The sequence below is a fragment of the Schistocerca gregaria genome, chromosome 6 (genome assembly GCF_023897955.1).
Source record: "Schistocerca gregaria isolate iqSchGreg1 chromosome 6, iqSchGreg1.2, whole genome shotgun sequence".
Taxonomy (NCBI): Eukaryota; Metazoa; Arthropoda; class Insecta; order Orthoptera; family Acrididae; genus Schistocerca; species Schistocerca gregaria.
The window spans coordinates 247,804,178-247,825,437 of NC_064925.1; the positions used below are offsets into that span (position 1 = coordinate 247,804,178).

Consider the following 21,260-nt stretch of genomic DNA (forward strand, 5'->3'; position numbering starts at 1 on the left):
AAAGTTTTGTTTTACACAGTTCTGAAAATCATATCAGGGAGGAGACACTCCCCATGGCCAAGACACTGATTAAGCCAATTTCTAGTGTTTTACATGATTCTTACCAGTGTAGCAGCAAGTGTGTTGACAGTTTCTGCCTGGATATTGGCCTTCTGGACCTGCAGGGTCCTAGGACAGTTGACATAAACACAAGATTATAAAAACCACCAAAACAAAACAAAAAATCGCAGGAGCCAAATCACCCAAGCTGGCTGGCCACTTCGAATTGCCCGTTATTGAGATGAAGTGTTCCTATAAGTTTTACGTCAAAGCAGCCACTGATGCTCTTGAAGTATGAATCAACACTCCATCCTGTTGTAATCAAATGTTCCCTAAGTCCAAGCCATCACATCGTGGCAAAAAATATTCTCCAACATGTTTACATATCATTCTGAATTCACTGTTACTGTGACCCCATTTTCTACAAAAACCCAGGGATCAACAATCCCAGCTGAGGAAAATTGCACACCACACTGTAACTATAGATGACTGCTGAGGGCCCTGAAGCATTTCTTTGGGGTTGGGTCAGTCCAGTAACACATATTCCATTTGTTCACTCATCCAGTCAAGCGAAAATGGGCTACATAAAGGGAAAAAAAAGTGTCCTCAGGAACTTTTTTGAGAAGTGCCTCACATGTGTTCCTCTGAGAACTGAAGTCACATTTGAAGATTTTCTACACAATCACCAAATTGTATAGCTGGTAATGAAAGTCATCATGAAGAATTTGCCTCACTGAACAATCAGAATGTCCAAGGGTAGATGCATATCTGCATGCAGAATGCCATGGGGATTGCAAGATTGGAGCTCTCACTGCCTGAACGTTTTCGCAGATCAGATGGGTCCAGGGACTTCAGTTCTACATTTTGTCATACTTGCAGTTGGTGTGAACATAGTGACCCATGTAACACTTGATTTCCGCTCCAGAACACAGCCTAATAGGACTACATTGAAGTGATTTCATTAGGCATGCTGGGTTGCGATCACAGAGCATCCATTCATAAAGTAGGCCTTGATGGCAAACACATGCTCCTCACTGTTCCACCATATGATAGTGACTGACCTAGAACAGAACAACATTTTAGAACTATGCCTATCAAATAAGACCACCCCCACTATGACCACTACAGCCCGAATAGCATGCATGTCAAACAAGGAAGCTATGTTGCTGCACCCAGGTATTGGGGGTGTCACATACTTGATTTGATTTTCAGAATCATTTAAAACTAAACTTTTAGATATGTACCAACATTATCAAAAAATTCTGATTTATAAAATGGTTTTTATTGCATTTAAAAACCAGGAAGTTATGTTGCTGTATCCTGTATAATGTAGTTATTAATGGTATGGGACAGAAAAGTGGTGTGCCCCTTTTACTGCTGCTTTAATAAATAACAATGAATTATGTTATCTTACTTCCTGTAATATGATGATGTTGATTTGGGTTGATGCCAAAACTAATATATCAGAAACTCTCATACAAAACCCAAAAGGAATAACTTGAAATGGTCACATTAATTTTGTCATAGCATAGGCAAATGCTAAGTTTAAATTCATTGGCATAATGCTGAGCAGTTGTTTTTCTTTTAGAAAGAGTATCATCCAGGCAAAACATAGTGAATATTTTATGTATTTAAAACAGGAATATTATACTTTAAGAAGCATACGAATATTACCAATGATAGATGATGAAATTAGTGACTCCAAAAAGAAATCACTGCTTTGCTTAAGACCTAGTTTTTAAAGACCTAAACAAAAATTTAAGTATTGTATGTTTTCACCACATACGAGTTGTGAGTATGTAAGGGTATGTGAGTATGTAAGGGTAGAGCAAGAACTGCATACATCATTGAAGAAACTATCCACTGGCCTTCCTCAATAGTCTAGGCAAAACCTGTACCAGAATGGATGTAATTGCTACATCATGAACACAAGACCTTGTGATTATCCAAACATAATATCTCTAGAAACTCTAAGTAAAGATCTAGCAATGCTTAGAATCCTATGAATTAATCCTTTCATAGCTTACATTATGCACTTTCAGAATGCACTTGTGATTCTTTATTTGATTGTAGAATCTGTATTAGCTTGTCACATATTTTGAAATGTATTTCAACTTTTTATTTTCCTCATCTGTTGATGTGCAGCAGGGGCTTTCCACACATTTTTTGCCTATTTTCACTAGAACTTCTTCATCTCAGACTGGATTTGTCCACTTAATTTTTAATATTTATTCATAATAGAATGTATCAAATGTTTTCAAGTTTCCATGTATTGTTTTCCGCTGCCCAAAGATAATTTCAACACTATACTGTGCTTTCGAAGCAAACCATCGAATTCTGTTCTCAATTCTATGCCAGAATTTAATGCTAATGGGGCTGTTTTTGTTCTTTTGAACTGTCACCTATTTCAGACTCACACGTTACTACAAAGAAAATTTTTACACAACTTCTACTGATGATTTCTCATTTTCATTTTTGATGTTTAGCTTTTAATCATTCTCCTTTTCATTATTTTTCATCACTTTCATATTTTCCATTTGTCATAATACCAAATTCTGTGCTAGAGATCTCATCTGTTCTGTTCAACAGTTCATACCAAATGTGCATTGGTTTGAACAAGAAGAGCTTCTTCACTGTGAATGTTAGCAATGACAGGCTGTTTGTTCCTTTTGCAGTTTTACTACTTTTTGGAAATTCTTTCGCATTATCTATTGTTTCCTCACGACTTCAACAATACTGATAACAAGCCGTAAACCTACCTTACTCTCCTCTTAAAATTAGCTTGCCTTTCTTGATTTTCCACTTTAATTAATTTTTTATGGGGACTGAAGATTATTTGCTTCTCTCTGCAATATATACTCAATCTTTTCAGTGTTGCGAACATGTGATGCTGTAAGAAAATTTGTAAGTGGAGTAGATATGAATGGGGAACCATTCTAGTGACAATATTTGCCATAAGTCAGGAAATCCCTTGAGATACAAGATACTGAGAAAGGGCATATCATTATGGCCCAGCACCTGAGAATGACCTTCTCAGAAAGAACAGAGCTAGTCAGCTGTTCATATGTTTCTGTCATGAGCATCATGTAGCTAATAGGATAGTCAGTAACATCAGCACATGGTTATCAGAGAACTGATTAATGTTTAATTGTAACAAAAGGCAATATGTATAGTTTTTACACCTATACCTGTACTCTGCAAATCACTGTGAAGTTCACAGCAGAGGGTAAATACCATTGTACCAGTTATTTGGCCTTTTTCCTGTATCATTCACATATGAAGCCTGGAAAGAATAATTGCTGAAATGTCTCTGTGCATGCTGTGTTTTGTCTAATCTTGTCTTCGTGATTTTTATGGAAGCAGTATACAGGGGGTTTTAGTATTTCCTAGATTCATCACTTACAGTTGGTTCTAGGAGCTTTCCTATTAGGCTTTCACAGAATAGTTTGTATCTATCTTCAAGCTTCTTCCAGTTCAGCTCTTTCAACACATTCATGATGCTCTCTCATGGGTCAAAGATCCAAACATTTACATAGTAAAGATAAATTAAACAATGAAACATCCATGATGGAATAATGACAATATTATGAAAAGGATAGCTTACTACTCACTATGTAGAAGAGATGTTGAGTCACAGGCAGGCAAACAAAAAGACTGCTAACATGTCAGCTTACAAGCAAAAGGTCTATTTCTAAAGTAGACAACACACAATAATGCTAGCAATCTCACACAAACACATGACCACTGTTTCTGACCACAGAGGCCAGACTGTGAGTGGCCAGAGACAGTAGTTGTGTGTGTGTGTGTGTGTGTGTGTGTGTATGTGTGTGTGTGTGTGTGTGTGTGTGTGTGTGTGTGTGTGGTTTGGCGTTTTGACAGCTTTGGAAGAAGACCTTTTGACCGAAAGCTTAGATGTTATCAATCTTTTTGTTGTTGTTGTTGTTGATGATGATGATTAGTGTTTTAGGGCACACAACAACGAAGTTATCAGCACCTGTCCCCAAAATAAATGTTGACTAGTGCACCCAAGATCTTTTAAACAAGGATCAATTCAGAGCCGATCTTTGCGAGAATTGTAAATGATCAAATTTCAAGATTGGAGACAGCACATCAAAACAGGTAGATAAAACCAAAAATAAAATACCAGTACAAAACAGGTAAAAATAATTAACTGTGTCTGGGTGACCACTTACAAATAATGGGTCACCAAACCACTGTACAGCACATTAAGGTCTCAATCCCAATATCTTGGGAAGAAGTCCAGACATCACACAAAAACGTAAAACTCTAGCCACACTCACCTCATTATTAGTTAAAATAGAGGGCAGGTCTGGTGGGAAACTTAAATCTTCCCTCAAATCCGCATATAAAACACACTCAGTTAAAATATGTCGTATCAACAGCTGTGTCCCACATGTCTGAAACGTTGGCAGCTCCTCACAACATAACAGAAAACCACGTGTCAATGGACAACGACCTATTCAAAGCAGTGTAAGGACTACTTCCTCAGCTCGTTGTTGTCTGAAGGAGGTAAGCCACAGTCAGACAGAATCCTTCACTGCTCGCAACTTATTATCCCTCACTTCCAGCCACTGAGTCTCCCACCTATGCATGACCTTCCGAGTCACAAATGATGTTCTTGCCTGCAGGGGGTTGCAACAGTGAGCAGGAGGTGGGATGGAGTAAGCCTCCTTGGCAGCCACGTCTGCAAGTTGATTTCCAGGAATTTCTATGTGCCCTGGAACCCAGCAAAAAATTACATCCTTACCCTGCTTTTGCAAGAGCAGGAGTGCATCCTGCACTTCTTGCACCTTCTGATTTGCTGGGTACATCTGTTCAAGAGCGTGTAGAGCACTTTGGGAATCTGAGCAGACGATGAATTTCTTGCCATGATGTCATCGCATATGCTCTAATGCTTTCAGAATGGCAAACAGTTCTGCATAGTAAATTGAGAACTGCTCTGTGAGCTACCCTATGGACAGTGTCGAGAAACACAGCAGAGCAGCCCATAAAATCCCCCTGTTTAGACCCATCTGTGTAAACAGTACTAAAATCTGAATGGTGGTCTAAAATCTCAGTAAATTTAAATTTAAAAAGGTGGTCCGGGGTACAATACTTCTTGTAAGCAGCCAATCAAGAAGTAATCTCAGCCTTTGTAGTAGCCAGGGAGATCCCCTACTCCATCCCTGGTTGAGGACCTTAATGCTCTCCAGGTGTACTGACTCGAGACTCTCCTTTGCCAAATGGTTTTTTTGCCTTCGGATGGTGGTGGAAAAGACGTTCCAGTGCCGTCTGTGAAAAGGTGTTGAACGCCAATGAAATAGGAGTGGACTTGGCCCTGTATGCTTGCCATACCACGGGGAGAAGACGCCGAATGGACAGCGGAGGTTCTCCAGCCTCGACACATAGACTAGCAACTGAACTCGTGCGATAAGCCCCCGTTAAAAGCCTAATACCCTCATGGTGAATGACATCCAACATTTTGAGGTACGAAGGTCTTGCAGATCCATAAGCTTGACATCCGTATTCGAGTCGAGGTTGCACAAAGGCCTTATAAAGTTGGAGCAGATGTGCCCTGTCAGCGCCCCAGGACCTATGACTGTCGCATTTAAGGATGTTTAAAGCCTTGAAACAGCAGACTTTTAGATCCTTTAGGTGTGGCAATCACGTGAGCTTCTCATCAAAAATAAGATCAGGTGTTATCAGTCTTTTTGTTGAGCCTTCATGCAATTCAAAATCTCCTCTGTATGGCGAGTATCATTCTATCCTTTTCATGAAAGATAACTTAAACATTGGTGATAAGTTAAAAGTATGTATGTAGGACCAGGAATTCAATTTAGATGTGTACCTTACAGGCTGTTTTCTTTGAATTAAACCATGTACGTTGAAGCTCTGACATGGTCTTAGAGTTTTGCTCACATGCTCAACTGAATGAACACTGCTTGTGAAAAGCATTATATGATTTTAACTTGTCACAAATTATCAAAACCGTTTTTACTCAACCAACAATAAAAGAAGTGTGTCTCATTTCCTAGATTCGGTTCATACCACATGATAGATATTGAAGCAATGCTTTCTGAATAAAGTTACTTCATTTATTTTATTTTATTCCAGCCCCATTTCTTGTTTCCTTCTGCCTTATTTTTCAAATAATTCTTGCAGTTCAAAATCACATGTACATTCAACATCAAGCCCTCTGTATTGTAATTCATGAAACACGGAGGAACTGTAAGCATTGCACATGCTACACATGCTTCAAATGCTCAAAAAGTAAATCTTTACAAGCACCATGAGAGTTATCATTAATGAAGTGAAAGGTGTTATCTTCAGTCAGGACAAAATGCCCTAAGATGTATGAGAGAATTGCTGAAATAGACAGTTATGTCATACCAAGAAAAAAATAAGTAGCTCCAGTGTTCACGTAAAGAGCTTTAGTGGAAATGCATTCTCACTATTGTACTCATTAGCAAATGAGCACTGCATGCATGCAACAAATACTTGGGATGGTAAGCATGTTGATCTACTTATTAGTCACACAAAACTGCAAAATTCTTCTGGTTATATTTGCTGACTGAACTGTTGTTGTCTCACTCACTCTGCAACCAATAACACTCCAAATCATTATACAGGCAGTCATTTTCTATCTAGATGCTTCTTCAAGCCTTGAATCTCATCCAGTGAACTGCATGCCAATAGAGTCTTTGTTAGTAAGGTAAGATTGGAATCAAAGACTATAATACAAGACCAATGCTTTTTAACACTTTCCTAATGAATCGCTACTAATACAAGCAAATTAAACAGGAAACCTGCTGTTTTCTGTTACTAATTCTCCTTTCTTGAAGCAGTTTCCATATAATATGTGCAGGAAATGCACACTGAGTCCATCATGTTGAAGAATTAAGACAGCTGTGGAGAGAAAAAACTAGGAGTCAACATTCTAACTAGCCAAGAAAATATGAGTAAATAACACTTTCAGAGGGACTCTCTCTCTCTCTCTCTCTCTCTCTCTCTCTCTCTCTCTCTCTCTCTCTCTGTTTTTCTACCAGTCTGCAGAAACAAACACCACACCAATTTAAAATGTTACTTAAACAACATACAAATTCTCAAATAACTTATTACTTCATCACAAAAAAGTACAGTCCTGTAAAATAAATATGATAATGGAAAGTTCGTGATGGAAGAAAAATGATAAAAGGAATAAAGGTAACATTCAGAATACAGTTGAAGCAATGAGTGATCAATAGCCACATAAACACATCTAAAATCAAGGAAACCAGGTTTAAATGTTAATTTCTTATAATGTTGTGTATATTTATTATTTGGTGATTATGGCAATTTCAGTTATTGTCAAGAGAAAATTGCTGTCCGTTAATACATTGTTATGACATGTGAATGTGCCACTTCCAGGTTGGGGAGGTGCACAGGCCTCAGACTCTATCAGTCCAGTGGATGAATGACAAGGGTGGGTTAGTGTGCCAACCAGCTGAAATGTGGTTTTTAGGCAGTTTTCCACATCCAACTATGTGCATACTGGAGTGGTAGCCAAGTCCCACCTCAGTTACAAGATTTAAAAACATTTAGAAAAACATTTGCAATCTCTTACATGGATAACACTGCATGCAGACACCTGGGGTACACAGTACTGTAAGGTTTGCAGAAGAGCTTCTGTGAGGTTTAGAAGGTAGGAGATGCGGTACTGGCATAATTGTAGCTGTGGGGATGGGTTCTGGGTCATGCTTGGGTAGCTCAGAAGGTAGAGCACTTGTCCACGAAAGGCAAAGGTCCCGAGTTCGAGTCTAAGTCCGGCACACTGTTTTAATCTCCCAGGAACTCTCATTTCAGTGCACACTCCGCTGCAAGGTGAAAATCTCATTCTGGAAACAACCCCCAGGCAGTGCCCTGTGATTAAGCCATGTCCCTGCAATATCCTTTCTTCCAGGAGAGCTAGTTCTGCAAGGTTCCCAGAAGATCTTCTGTGAGGTTTAGGAGGTAGGAGACGAGGTACTGGCAGAATTTAAGCTGTGGTGATGGGCCGTGAGTTGTACTTGGGTAGCTCAGATGGTAGAGCACTTGCCCACAAAAGGCAAAGGTCCCGAGTTCGAGTCTTGGTCTGCCACACAGTTTTAATCTGCCAGGAAGTTTCATAATCACAGTTGTTGTCTCTCTTCCCCTGACATCTCCACAAAACTATAGTTCTCTCCCCTCTCCCTCCCACCCCCTCTCTCTCTCACTCTCTCTCTCTGTTTCTTTCTCACAAGTGTAAATACACCCTGCCCATCCTCCACTCATTTCCCACTCCTCCTCTTCTTCTCTCATTTTGGCCCTCTCTAACAATCATGGAGTATATAATCATGTATTTTTACTTTAAAAGAGGATTATGATGCCATACTTTCTCTGTGTCATAAAGGATATTCCTATAGTAAGATCAAATTCTCTTTAGTAACTAACATATGCATAATGTTAATTTTATTTCACCACAAGGCAATTTACCTAAAGTAGTTGTGTTTCCTACAGACCTCATACTTGTAGTGTGGTGGAAAAGAAGTACAAGGTATGATCAAAAAGTAAGGGGGATTATTTAATTTTGTGGGGTTTTTACATCCGATTTTCAATTTTTTTTATCTTGTTGGTACACATGTTCCTGATGTATATTTGCATTTTGAACTGTTTTGAATGTTTAGTTTATTATCAACAGTCAAAAAAGTTATATGAGTTTTCAAGTGCCCGACAAATTTTTAATTTTGGAAAAGATGGATCAAAGAATATGCTTGAAAATGGAGTAAAGTGCAGCACTACATTCAGAAAGTTGACTGTGGCTTTTGACAAATCAGCTATATAAGGCAAGAGTTTATGAGTGGTATAAACATTGGCTGGACTCTGACACTGTGTGACTAGGATTGCAGTGGGATTGCTTACTTAAAGATAGCTGGCACTACTTCGGACATACTCACACATGAATTTGTATTAATGGCTTTTCTCACAGTCGATGGGCCACTCCAGCAGTAACAGCACACAGTCCCAACAGCTCTTTGAGAATTTAAGGTGATGGTAAACACACAAGCTGAAGTGGAAAGTTACCTGCTATAGACCCATGATGAACTCTTTGCAAAATTAGGCCATGGCACTTATTCAATAAAATCAATCTCACAAAGGCACATCTTCAAACTCTCCTGGATGCATCACAAGCTCACCTACTGCTCAATCTGCCATAAGGCCTACACCATTATAATTGGTTACCTTCTGGAATCTCAACAGCCCCTGCCATATGCCAGTGTTTTACAGATCAGGGCCTGGCAGCAAAAGGACTCAAAGGATAAATTAAAAATTGTCGGATGCTTAACAGTATGATCATCAGCAGCATTTCTCAAGATCAAGATGATGTTTCAGTAAGAGGACTCAAATATAAGACGAACAAGTGTTATTTCTTGCAGTCATCATTGACATATTTGGGTTCACACTCTCAGCGAATAAACATAAACCTATGGAAGATTATTTTGCAGGAATTGACAACACGCAGCCATTGATGAATGTCAAAGACATACAAATGTTTCAGAGACTGCCCGGATTGAAGGTGATTCATGGCCCCTCTCCACACCCTCGGGTGTGTTGCATCCACCATCTGCAGATAGCACTGCCATATCTTCTTACTACTGGATGGAAGCCCCTGTGTGGGGCTGGAAGTCTGGATGCTAGCCATCCTGGATCTGTGGGGCAATCTCTGGATGACCCATGTCCATGATGTATACCCTGGCCTCTGCCCATGGCCTTCTGTGGTATCATCAAAATAAACTTCATCTGAGCCATTTTGGTCAGCAGCCACCTGCCTTCCACAGTGATATCCATGAACAATGATACAACACCTTTCCCACTAACAGCACTGCCAGACCATGAACTATCTTCTTCTTTCTCCTAGCAGTTGTTGCTATGGAAACTGAGTAGCTGGCACAACATTACTGTCGACTGTCATGGTGTTGCTATCCATATGGGGCTTCTCATCATGATAGCTCTCTGAAAAGGCCACAGCTACCAGAATCCTGCGTAGAAGCTGGCCCAGACCAGTCTGACCTAATTGTAATTCTGTCTCAATGTTGATGGCATGTAAGTGTAGGTCTGTCAGTCTACTGATTTGGTTCTCATTGGAGTCTTGGTTTACGAGTGTTTACTCTTTGAACTTTGTTAGTAACTGGTTGAACTCTTAACGCTGCAGAAGTTTGGAGTGTAAATCACATGTACAGTAACCTCCATCCAATATTTACACTGAGTGGCTACTTTGGCATCAATCAGTTCCTTGATTGTCTCTTGTATCTTTTGCTAGTAGCTTTACATTTCTACTCTTTCCCAAGGAGCTGATTTGGCAACACATGAATTAAATAGTCACTATATCTACATACATATTCTGCAAACTGCTGTGAAGCGTGTCATAAAAGTGTACTTAGCAAGAAATTACATTTTTGTTCCCATTCCACTTGTTATGGAACATGGGAAGAATGACTGCTTAAAATTGCACTTGTGTCTGTCATAATCACCCTAACTTTGTCTTCCAAAAGTTCCTACAGGAGCAATTTTATTATTTACTTATTTAGTGCCCATTCTATCATATTCATGATATTGGACTTGTCAAAGTACATAACAGTATAAAATATTACATATTTACATCACGTACAAAATCTTATCATTGGAATCGGCACATCTTTATAACAAAAACATATTCTGCTTAATTAGATTACAAAATTATGTATGTACATACTGATGAAATAAAAGCTAATGAAACTCCTTGGTTGATTTTACTAAAACTATGATATACCAGTACTTTAGTTAACTAGGCATAGTAACATATGGCACAAAAGCTAGGTGCATAATTAGATACATACATGGATGAAAGAAGTTTCGATGTATCTAGGAATGGTTGATAATTTTGAATTTTGTTTAGAGAGTTATGAAGCAGATCTACAGATCTGAGAAAAATTACAGATATTCATTAATGCTGTAGAAGCTGTTGTTTATTAGTAGATTTTTTAGTTCTTTTTTGACTGCATTAATGTTTGGTATTTTTTTATGCTATCTGGCAATACACTGTACAGAATTTTGGGTTTATAAACAGCACTGTCCTGATATATTGATTTTCTGTGCACATCCCTATAATAGTCATCCCTGTTCCTTGTTTGATAATTGTGGATCTCACTATTCAAAGCTGAAACTTGGTAGTTTTTAATGAAGCAGGAGCTTTCAAATACAAATATAGATGGTAAGGTCATGGTTTTTAATTCCTTAAAGATACCTCTACATGGTGCTCTGTAAGCAACATCACCTATTAATCTTACAGCTTTCTTTTAGCACTTAAAAGACTGCTTTGCAAAAGAGGTATTTCCCCAGAACACTATACCATACTTCAGTAGACTATAGATGTATGCCTAATAAGCACTTAACACTGTTTCGGTATTGCAGTAATCTTTTAGCACTCTTAATATGTAACACTACTTGCTTAATCTTTTGTTAAACATTTCTACATGTTTTTCCCATCTTAGATGCTCATCTACCCATAATTCTAAATATTTTATGTGATTCTTCTCCTGAATTTGGCTTTTTGACGACGTGAAATTTATATTGGTCCTTTTTTTGTTCCTTATATGGTTGAAGTTCATCCACACAGTTTTCTTGTCATTGACAACTGGACAGTTATCTTTAAACCATTATTCTGTCACTTCTGCTCTTTTGTCAACTTTTGCTGCATCTCATAATCATTCTTCCCTTTTATAATGAAACTGGTATCATATGCAAATAATATGGTATCAGCTGTTGAAAATTGTTGTGGTAGGTCATTAATAAAAATCAAGAATAATAATGGTCCCAATACTGAGCCCTAGCACCACATAATTACCTCTCTTACTTTCAGAATGGTACACATTTCCATCCTGAGAGATTTGTACTCTTTGTTTCCTATCAGTTAAATATGACTTGAACTACTCACGGGAAATATCATGGACACCATAATTATACAGTATTAATAGCAGTAGATTATGATTTATAAGATCAAATGTATTGGAAAGGTATAAATACAGCCCACAGATCAGTTCCTTGTCCTCAACAGATTTGTAAACAAGTTTTAGGAAAATGAAGAGAGCCATCTGCGTAGATTTGCCTTTTCAAGAGCCATTCTGCGCATTTACAAGAATTTTATTTTTGTATAGGAAGTCTAGCAAACTGTCATACATTATTCTTTCAATTATTTTCTAAAATACAGACAATAATTATAGTGGTCTGAAATTTTTAATGTCAAACCTGTCACCACTTTTAAAAACTAGTATTACTGTTGACTGCTTAAGTTTACTTGGAAACACCCCAGTTTCAAAGGAGTCATTGATTATGTCCACAAGTTGAGAAACAACATTATCAGTACTATATTTAATAATTTTGTCTGGGATACCATCAAATCTGCAGGTCATTTTGCTCTTTTTGATGAGTAATGCTCTGTCTTCATACTGAGAATTAAGTGTCGATGAGTATTACTCTATGATAAATATCAGTGTGGCGATTTAAATGTTTAGGCAAAGCAGTACATAAATAGTAGCTATTTAACATACATGATGATTCTTATTAACATTTAAAAATACCTGAAGTGAAGTAGATGCCACTGCAACATATAAAAGACACATTGGGCTGCAAAAGTCAAAAATAACCAAAAAGTGGTTTCAGGTGTTGAATATGTGATGTCACCAGACGATGTACCTCACCACATGTGGAATGCTTGGGTTTGTTGCTGTACCCTGCTAGTAGTGCATGTGAATTTGAGTGTGCCGAGTGTGGCAACACTGCACATATGCACTTGAATCAATCACTAACTGTATCAGCACAGGCCAGCCACTTGAGGCCACCTGGGGGAGATGTGCACACAGTGCAGTTTCTGCCATGCCTTCTGCCAGCGACTCATGGAAGTGGTAAACATGTGAGCCCTGCACCAAGTTGACAAAGGCCGGCCCAAGCAATCATGCAACCATCACAGCGCCAGTGTCGATGTACTCTGTTTCCATCTTGTCCTTTCTGTTTTGTCCAGCATGAACTTTTGGTGTGCCCAAAGTGCAGGGCTAGTTGTAATGCTTGTGAGAAGGAAGGCTACATTGCCACCATGTGTCATTTGCCAAAGGCTGTTCAGGATATGGATATGGATGTAAACTTTGTGACTCCAATGCTGGTGACTTTTTCCAAGTTGTTTATCAAGTTAAGTGTTTTTTGCCAAGTGCTTCAGCTACATGTTGACACAGGTGCTGCAGTGATATCACTGAATTCTCAAATCTATGTGAGTTTAGGCTCACCTCCATTGACACCAGTCACATAGAAGCTTATCAATTATAACAAACAAAACAGTGTGCTGTTGGGACAATTTACAGCATCTGCCTCCTACATGTCAGTGGTTCATTTCATTACATTTTTGGTGGTAGCTCATGCTGGTGCTGAGAACTTGTTTGAGATGGAGGCATTTTGAGCATTTGGATTTTCTATCACCAATGCAGGTCACCTTGTGCCTGATCAGGTACCATATTCTCGATTGGAAACACTGTGTGAGGAGTTTTTGGACTTGTTTTTGGAAGGTATAGGATGTACTATGAATTTCTCTGCTCATATTTCTTTGAAATCCATAGCTCAGCCTCATTTTTATCATGCATGTCCTTTTCTTGTCGCCTCGAAAGACCAAGTGAAAGCAGAATTGTATGGACTACAATCTCTAGCAGTGGTGTAACCTGTTATGGCTAGTGAATGGTCATCTCCACTGGCTGAAGTTATGAAGGCACCAGAAAAAATTCACCACTGTGGCAACTTTAGTACTACTGACAATGTGTAATCAATTGTGGATATGTATCCTCTTCCACATCAGGAGGAACTGTTGGTGAAAATATCAGCTCACCAGTACTTTTCTAAAATTTATTTGTCTGAAGTGTATCTGCAAGTTCCTGTGGATAAGAAGTCTCACTGTGTTCTGGTTTTGAATATTCCCTTTGGTGTCTATCAATATTTGCATCTTGCTTTTGGTGTGGCTAGTGTCCCTGCCATTTTCCAACAATTTTTAAGGCAATTGACTATGCTTGTCCTGAGTTGCATTAATTATGTGGATGATGCTGTTGTCACAGGTTCCTCCACAGCTGCTCACTTGAAAAAATTGTGCACTTTGTTTGCTGTCTTACTGTCCACAGGCTTACAGCATGACCTTACAAAATCCCAGTTTTTCAACCTTCCACTGTTTATTTGAGGTTCAAGGTCTCATGGGATAAGGTTCCCTTCTACTAGACCACATCTCCACTATTACCTCCATGTCTCACCCCTCATCCACTAAGGAGCTTCAAGACTTACTATGGAAGTAGCCTACTACCATAAATTACTAAAGCTTGCAGCCACAATAACCCACCCATTGCATGCCTTGTTACACTAAAATGTACCTTTCTGCTGGAGCCAGGATTGCGGACATGCTTTTCAAATGTTGAAATCTGACTCCTCTTGGTGCCCTGTTTAGCTATGTTCTCTCCAGACCAGCATATAGTTTTGACAACCGACACTTCACAGTACGGCCTTTGTACAGTCCTAGCACACTGATATTCTGATGGCTCTGAGTAAGCAGTTGCTTTTGTCTCCAAATCTCTCACTCCAGTAGAGTAGTGTTACTCTCAAGTGGGAAAAGAAGCTCTTGCCATCATTTATATCCTCCAAGAATTTCATGATTCTTTGTATGGCTCCAAGTTTCCCTTGTTACTGACCATAAACCCTTGGTTTCCTTGTTTAATCCTCCCACTTCCTTGCCTGACAGGGCAGCACACCACATACAATGCTGGGTGCTTTTCTTATTTCATTACAATTACAAAATCCATTATCAATATATGTCCAAACATGCCAATGCAGATGCCTTATCTCACCTTCCTGTGGGTTCTGATCCCAACTTTGATCATCAAGAATTGCTTTGCTTCCATCTTGATACTGAAATGTAGGCCACAGTCAAGAGTTTCCCAATTACGAGCTTGAAAAAAGTAGCTACCATTGCCACCAATCCATTTCTTCGCCAGGTGGTTCGGTTTGTTCAACAGGTCTGGCCAGATAAGCCATCAAGTCAGGCATCGGAACTCTTGCATAGCTATTTTTCCTTACAGTATCACCACACTGTTTTTGATGGTATTTTGCTGTTATCGACAAAAGACCTCTCTCCCAGAGTAGTCATTCCTGCCACATTACGAAGCAAGGCTCTATGCCTCCTCCACCACGGTCATTAGAGAGTTATGTGCACTAAACGGATAGCTAGGAGACATGTGTTTTGGCTATGGCTTGATGTTGAAATTGTCCATTTTGTTATGGCTTGTGAGTAGTGTGCCGACAACAGGCAGCTCCCACGGTGTCTCTGACCCCCTGGCCTGCTCCACACCTGCAATGGAAATGCTTTTGTGTAACTTTGCAGGTGGATGCATTTGCCTGGTTTTCTTACATTCTCAGGTGTGTAAGTCAATGTTGGCTGAGGTCATAATTAATATCCTTTTGAGGGTTTTACCTATTGAGGGGCTGCCTTATACCTTAGTTTCTAAAAATGGGTCCCAGTTTGTTTCTCACACCCTTCAATTCTTTTGTCCCCACCGTAGCTTTTTTCATGTTATGGCTGCACCATTCCACCTCCAATTGAGCAGTGAGGCAGAATGACTAGTGTGTACATTCGAGTCCCAAATGGAAACACTTGTCATGGATTCTTCACTGCATGTCGCCCTTCTTCATTTTATGACCACCTATCACTTCACGCCTACGGTGGAGTGGAGGCCAGCTGAGTTACTTCATGGCTGCCAGCTATGCACACTCCTCTAGCTTCTGCAGCGTGCACCACATCTTCTATGGTCAGCTTTGTCTGGCTGCTTTGCCCTGGGATTGGGTGTGAGGGTTTGGTTACTGGACCAAGTGGATACAGCTGCAGAGGATGCCACCTTCGTGATGTCTGCATGGCCAACGGACTGTCAGCACACCACTGTGATCAGTTGCACCCTCGCTTGCCACCAGCACCTACTGGTTCCCGAATACAGCACCCATCACCACAGCCCGTCCTGCTCAACATCCCTCTGCATCAAGCTCTTGATCGCCTGCTGTGGAGGTGCCCCAATCCCACTGGCTGCCTCCTCCACATGTGGCACCCTGGGTTTTAAGTTTCTTGGCACTGGGCAACACCTGTCTCTAGCCTCAGGTCTGTTGCCACAGCCTACTGTTCCGCACGGGCCGCCTCCACTGTCTCCCTCACCATCCTTGCCTCGGCCCTCATCATCAGTGGGTGCAACCCATCTCCTGTGCACAGGGACCTGCCTGTTGATGATGACCCAGAGATGGTGATGGCACTCTCCTCTCTCCTCTCCTGTGCTGTGCTGTCATTAAGGTGCCAAACGGGCCCACTGTCCTCAGGCATGCCCACATCCCCACACATTCTGGCCCTATGCTCCAGTGTCTGCCTGGAACTTCATCCTGCCCCCTCGATCAGCACGGGCTACCGCCACTTCTGATCCGATGTATGTGCCACCAGCTACTCCACCATTGCCTGTGTGTCCACTTCGCACAAGGGAGAGGTGTGCCGTATCCTGCTACTAGTGCATATGAGTGTGAGTGCAGCGAGTGTGATGTTGTCACGTATGTGTACTTGAATTGTCTGCCAAATGTATCAACATGGCCTGGCCACTGGAGACCGCCTGTGGTAGGCATGCATAGTTTGTATCATGCACATCAGTTGTTCTGTGTTTTGTGGAGTCCCGCGACACTTATTTCCATTATAGTTCAGGGGTTATGAATAAAGCCATATTTGGGTGATTTTGATTGGTATTGTGTATTAATTGGTTACTATTATGCTACACTTGCTGGTACGAGGCATTGCTGCACAATGCTCCAAATTTGAAACACCTTCTGTAAATGTTTACTGTCCTCACTGTAACCAAACAAAAGCTGTTCTTATTTTGTGTTTCTTTCCTTTTGCCCATTCTTTTTTTGTTCACAGATATTATTTAGTAAAGAAAACAGGTCATTTACAGGTAAAGACGAAATTTGGAAGCATGTACTTATTTACTCGTGACACAATATGATGGGTTTCTGTTGTACTGTACTTTGCGGATACTGTGAGACCAGTAAATAAAATAATAAATCTTACCTCAGTGTAAACACACATCTGAAACAGTGAAAAAAATACTGCCTGCCAGATGCAAGACTTGGACCCTGAGCCCTATGTGCTAAAGTCATGCACAGAGGCCCAGTGCCACACCAATGTGAATACTGACTTGGGTATGAATCATCAGGTGCAACAGACTGATAGGCTCAAATGCTGCACATACAATTATGTACGTCATCTGGCGACAACACATGTTCAACATTTGTCAGCCAATTCTGGGGTATTTCCCGACATTTGTGGCCCCATGTGTCCCATATTAAATTACTTGTCTCAGCATCATCTACATCACTTTGGAGGTTTTTAAATGTTAATAATAATCACCCTGTATGTAAATGAGAAAACAAAGGAAAGTAAGAAAGATCAGAATATAGGTTCTACCAATGATATGACCATCAGAGATGGAGCACTACCTTGGACAGGACAACGACAGGAAAATTCTTCAGACAGATCCTTTTCAAATAAATCATCCCAATATTTCCACTAATGATTGATTTAATGAAACAGCTGAAAACCTAAATCTGGATAGATAGATAGGAATTTGAATCCCAGTCATCGCAAATGTGAGTCCAGTTTGTTAACCAATGTGCCACTTTAGAAGGTCTGAAGAAGCAGCGGCCTCATCCCCTCATTTTCTTTCCATTTCCTAAAAGTTTCAGTACCTCCAAATGAATGTGTGGCAGCACATATAGCAGTGTAATAGTATTCATTGCAAATAAAGTACAAAGATGTGGTTTTTAATAGTAGATTCTCTTTTGTAAACGTATATTTTTTAATGTTCCACATACCTAGAGGTTCTCTATCATGACAGGATCTGCAGAACAAAGTGAATATATGTCTTTTGGGTATGCTGCTGGGTCATATTTAGTGCATCCTGCAATATTTACTCAAAGTAACTGCTCAATAATTGCCACTCTCCATCAATAATAAGTGGCTACCACCTGGTGAGGTCAAACAATTGCCATGAGGAAAAATTGTAGATACACAAAACATGATCCAGTGGCATCTTGCCATTTTTATGGGTTTTCTGGTTTGAAAAGAAGACCATAGCAATAATATCTATTGATCTTGCTAATTACTTCATCATCCAAAATTTTCCTTTACTTCCTTTACTGCTTGTTCCACATTCAAGTTAATCAGCTGTGGTGTTAATCTCCAACTCTTTGTTTCATCCCTTTGAATGGACTTCAGTTACCTTATAGACTTTGCAGGAACCACGAACAACTAAAATGTCTGTCTGTTGTTATATTGTCTCTTCTTTCAGCAACATAGTGTGCACAGTTCACGGAAAGGAATATGTAAGCAACAGGTTAGGTTAGTTATTACCTGTTGTGTGACTCTACATAACAATTTAATGAGAACCTGTAAACAGCGCTCATCTTACCTAAAATACAAATAAATATTTGGTAGTGTTGGACTTGTTGCCATTTACCTTTTAAATGTTATATAATTTATTGAGTGTTCTTTGCATGTGCTGCCTTACTAATACCATGAAACTATCATATAGCACAGGAACACCATTGCAAAGAACTGCGTGGTATCAGCATGTGAAAAACTACTAATTTACATAAATTATGTTTTCTTTTTTAAAAAACAAACCAAAAAGAAAGGAAATAAAGGGAACAGTTTCTGTAGGGATTTCAGATACATACCATGTCATTACTGAAGAGACCAGCACTTTACTTTTTTTTATTTTAAGTAAGTAGAAGTAGTTTAGAGACTGAGAGAGATAATCTTCAGTATCTACGCCGCAATTTAATGTACACCAGTTGTCTTCTCATCAAACTATGAAAAAACTATGAAACAAACTTACTCTCCTACTTACATTCTTCTCACACCCATCCCCTCATCCCTCCACCTTCGGACATTCGCATTTCTTGAAGGGACTTCTGTTGTGGTAGCTCAAATTAAATAATAAAATGGAACAGAAAATGTAGGGAATTTGAATGATTGTGTTATTTAAAAATATAGCTATGAAATATTAATCATAAACTACATTTCAGATGCACTTTGCCATCCAACAAGGACTTTTAAGTGCATGCATATAGACATTGTTCCAATGCTAATTTAGATTTATATCACTAATTTTGTTTTGCTAGAGGGAGCACAAGCTATCCCACTTTAACAGAACTTCCAAAAAAAATTTTAAATTACAGTTTCTTCCCACAATGAATTACACTATAAAAAAACACAGGTTTTGACCTAGAACAAATGGTCTGTTTCAGAAATGTCAGTACACATAGAAATTAAAGAAAATATTCTGCATGTATTACTTGTGCAGTTCCTGAGATTGCAGCAATCTTCTCAAACTGAGTTCCAGAAATTCTAAGCCTGTCCATGAGCATATCAAGTGCTTTTACCCACATGACTGGAGAGGCCCACACCTCCCTGCCCTTCCGTACCACTCCTGCATGTGTCCTGTAAAAAGTTCAGATCACAGCCACTCATAATGTGATATCACATACAATTCAAAAATGAAGTTTATGACACTGAAAAAAAGAACTTACTATACCGTACCTGAATTCTGGCAAATCATTGTCAAACTGAACCTGTGCTTCATGTAGAACAGTTAACTGATTGTCAACTACTACTGCTTTAAGCTGTAATAAAGAAATAAAGAGAGCTATAATTATCAGTACAGTCCTTCAAAACAGTAAAACGTTGACAAACTGACTTATTTCTCATACTCTGTATGTCTGCTAATAATACTTTTGAAATAAAGAAAATGAAATGACCAGCATTAATGAAACAGCTTTTTGATTCTGGAGATATTTACAGAATGATAATTAAATCGACACCCTAGCTGCAAACAGGCATTGGTATACATCATTGGGAACATGTTGAAAATGTGTGCTCTGACCAGGACTCGAACCTGGGATCTCCTGCTTACATGGCAGATGCTCTATCCATCTGAGCCACTGAGGGCACAGAGGATAGTGCGCCTGCAGGAACTTATCCCTTGCACGCTCCCCGTGAGACCCACATTCCCAACATGTCCACACCACTACATTCATAGTGTGCCTAATAGGAATTTCCCCATCACACTCATTACTCGTGGCAGATATATCGACCAGGTCCCGTGCAAGTTGGGGCAGAGCGCGTGCATTCACACAAGAAGGTCAATGGCTGGGTGGCCATATTTTAACTATATAGTTATTTTAGTATATAGTATATTTTCACTATATAGTTACATGCAAAATGCATGCCCATCACGTAACACAATGTGTTATATGTGTGGAAAAAAAGGTCATGAACAAGCAGTTTGTTTGCAACAGCACTAACACACCAATTTTGCCCGCTCCCAGGTAAAAACAGGCTCATGCACATACAGTGAACACTGTGTTTTCCAAACCTACGGCAGGTTCTGACAAATGAAAGATTAAGGTTGTGCCTCATTCTCACCATAGTGCTGTGCAACGACATTCTAAAAAAGTATTTGTCTCATTACAAGTTGCTGGCCATCGTGTGAACTTTCAGTTGGACAGAGGTGCATCAGTCACTTTGCTTAATGGTGCCATATATAAGCAGTTAGGCTCACTACGCCTTTCTAAATCTAGCAAGGACCTTACTGCTTACATTGGACAGGATATTCCAGTGCTTAGACAGTGTAGTTTGCCTACCACATACAAATCTCACACTAGAAAAAAGAATTTTTCTGTGTTTAAACTGGAAGACAGTGAGAACATTTTCGGTTCAGATGCCTTTGATTTGTTTGGTGTTAGCATCCAAACCAATGTACATTCCATATCGGCTTTTGATCTGAAAACCAATGTAGGTAGCTTGCTTAAAGAATTTCCTCAACTATTTTCAGATCGAATGGGAAATGTTACACTGAAAGACAATGCACAGCCTAAGTTTTTCTGGGCCTGCCCCATTTCCATTGCTTTATGAGTGGGGACTACTCGAGAGGATGTCGTTATCAGGAGAAAGAAAACTGGCGTTCTACGGATCAGAGCGTGGAATGTCAGATCCCTTAATTGGGCAGGTAGGTTAGAAAATTTGAAAAGGGAAATGGATAGGTTAAAGTTAGATATAGTGGGAATTAGTGAAGTTCAGTGGCAGG

At 39.6% G+C, this 21,260-nt stretch overlaps 1 protein-coding gene across 1 annotated transcript in view; it reads right to left on the reverse strand.

Annotated features, from left to right (window-relative positions):
* The window catches only part of LOC126278567 (xylulose kinase-like), a 139,797-nt gene that overhangs the window by 97,976 nt on the left and 20,561 nt on the right, over positions 1-21,260 (reverse strand). The window contains exons 2-3 of the mRNA XM_049978769.1: positions 19,715-19,797; positions 19,471-19,615 (exon numbers count right to left, since the gene is read on the reverse strand). Coding sequence (XP_049834726.1) covers positions 19,471-19,615; positions 19,715-19,797 — 228 coding nt within the window. The remainder of the gene's footprint in view (positions 1-19,470; positions 19,616-19,714; positions 19,798-21,260) is intronic.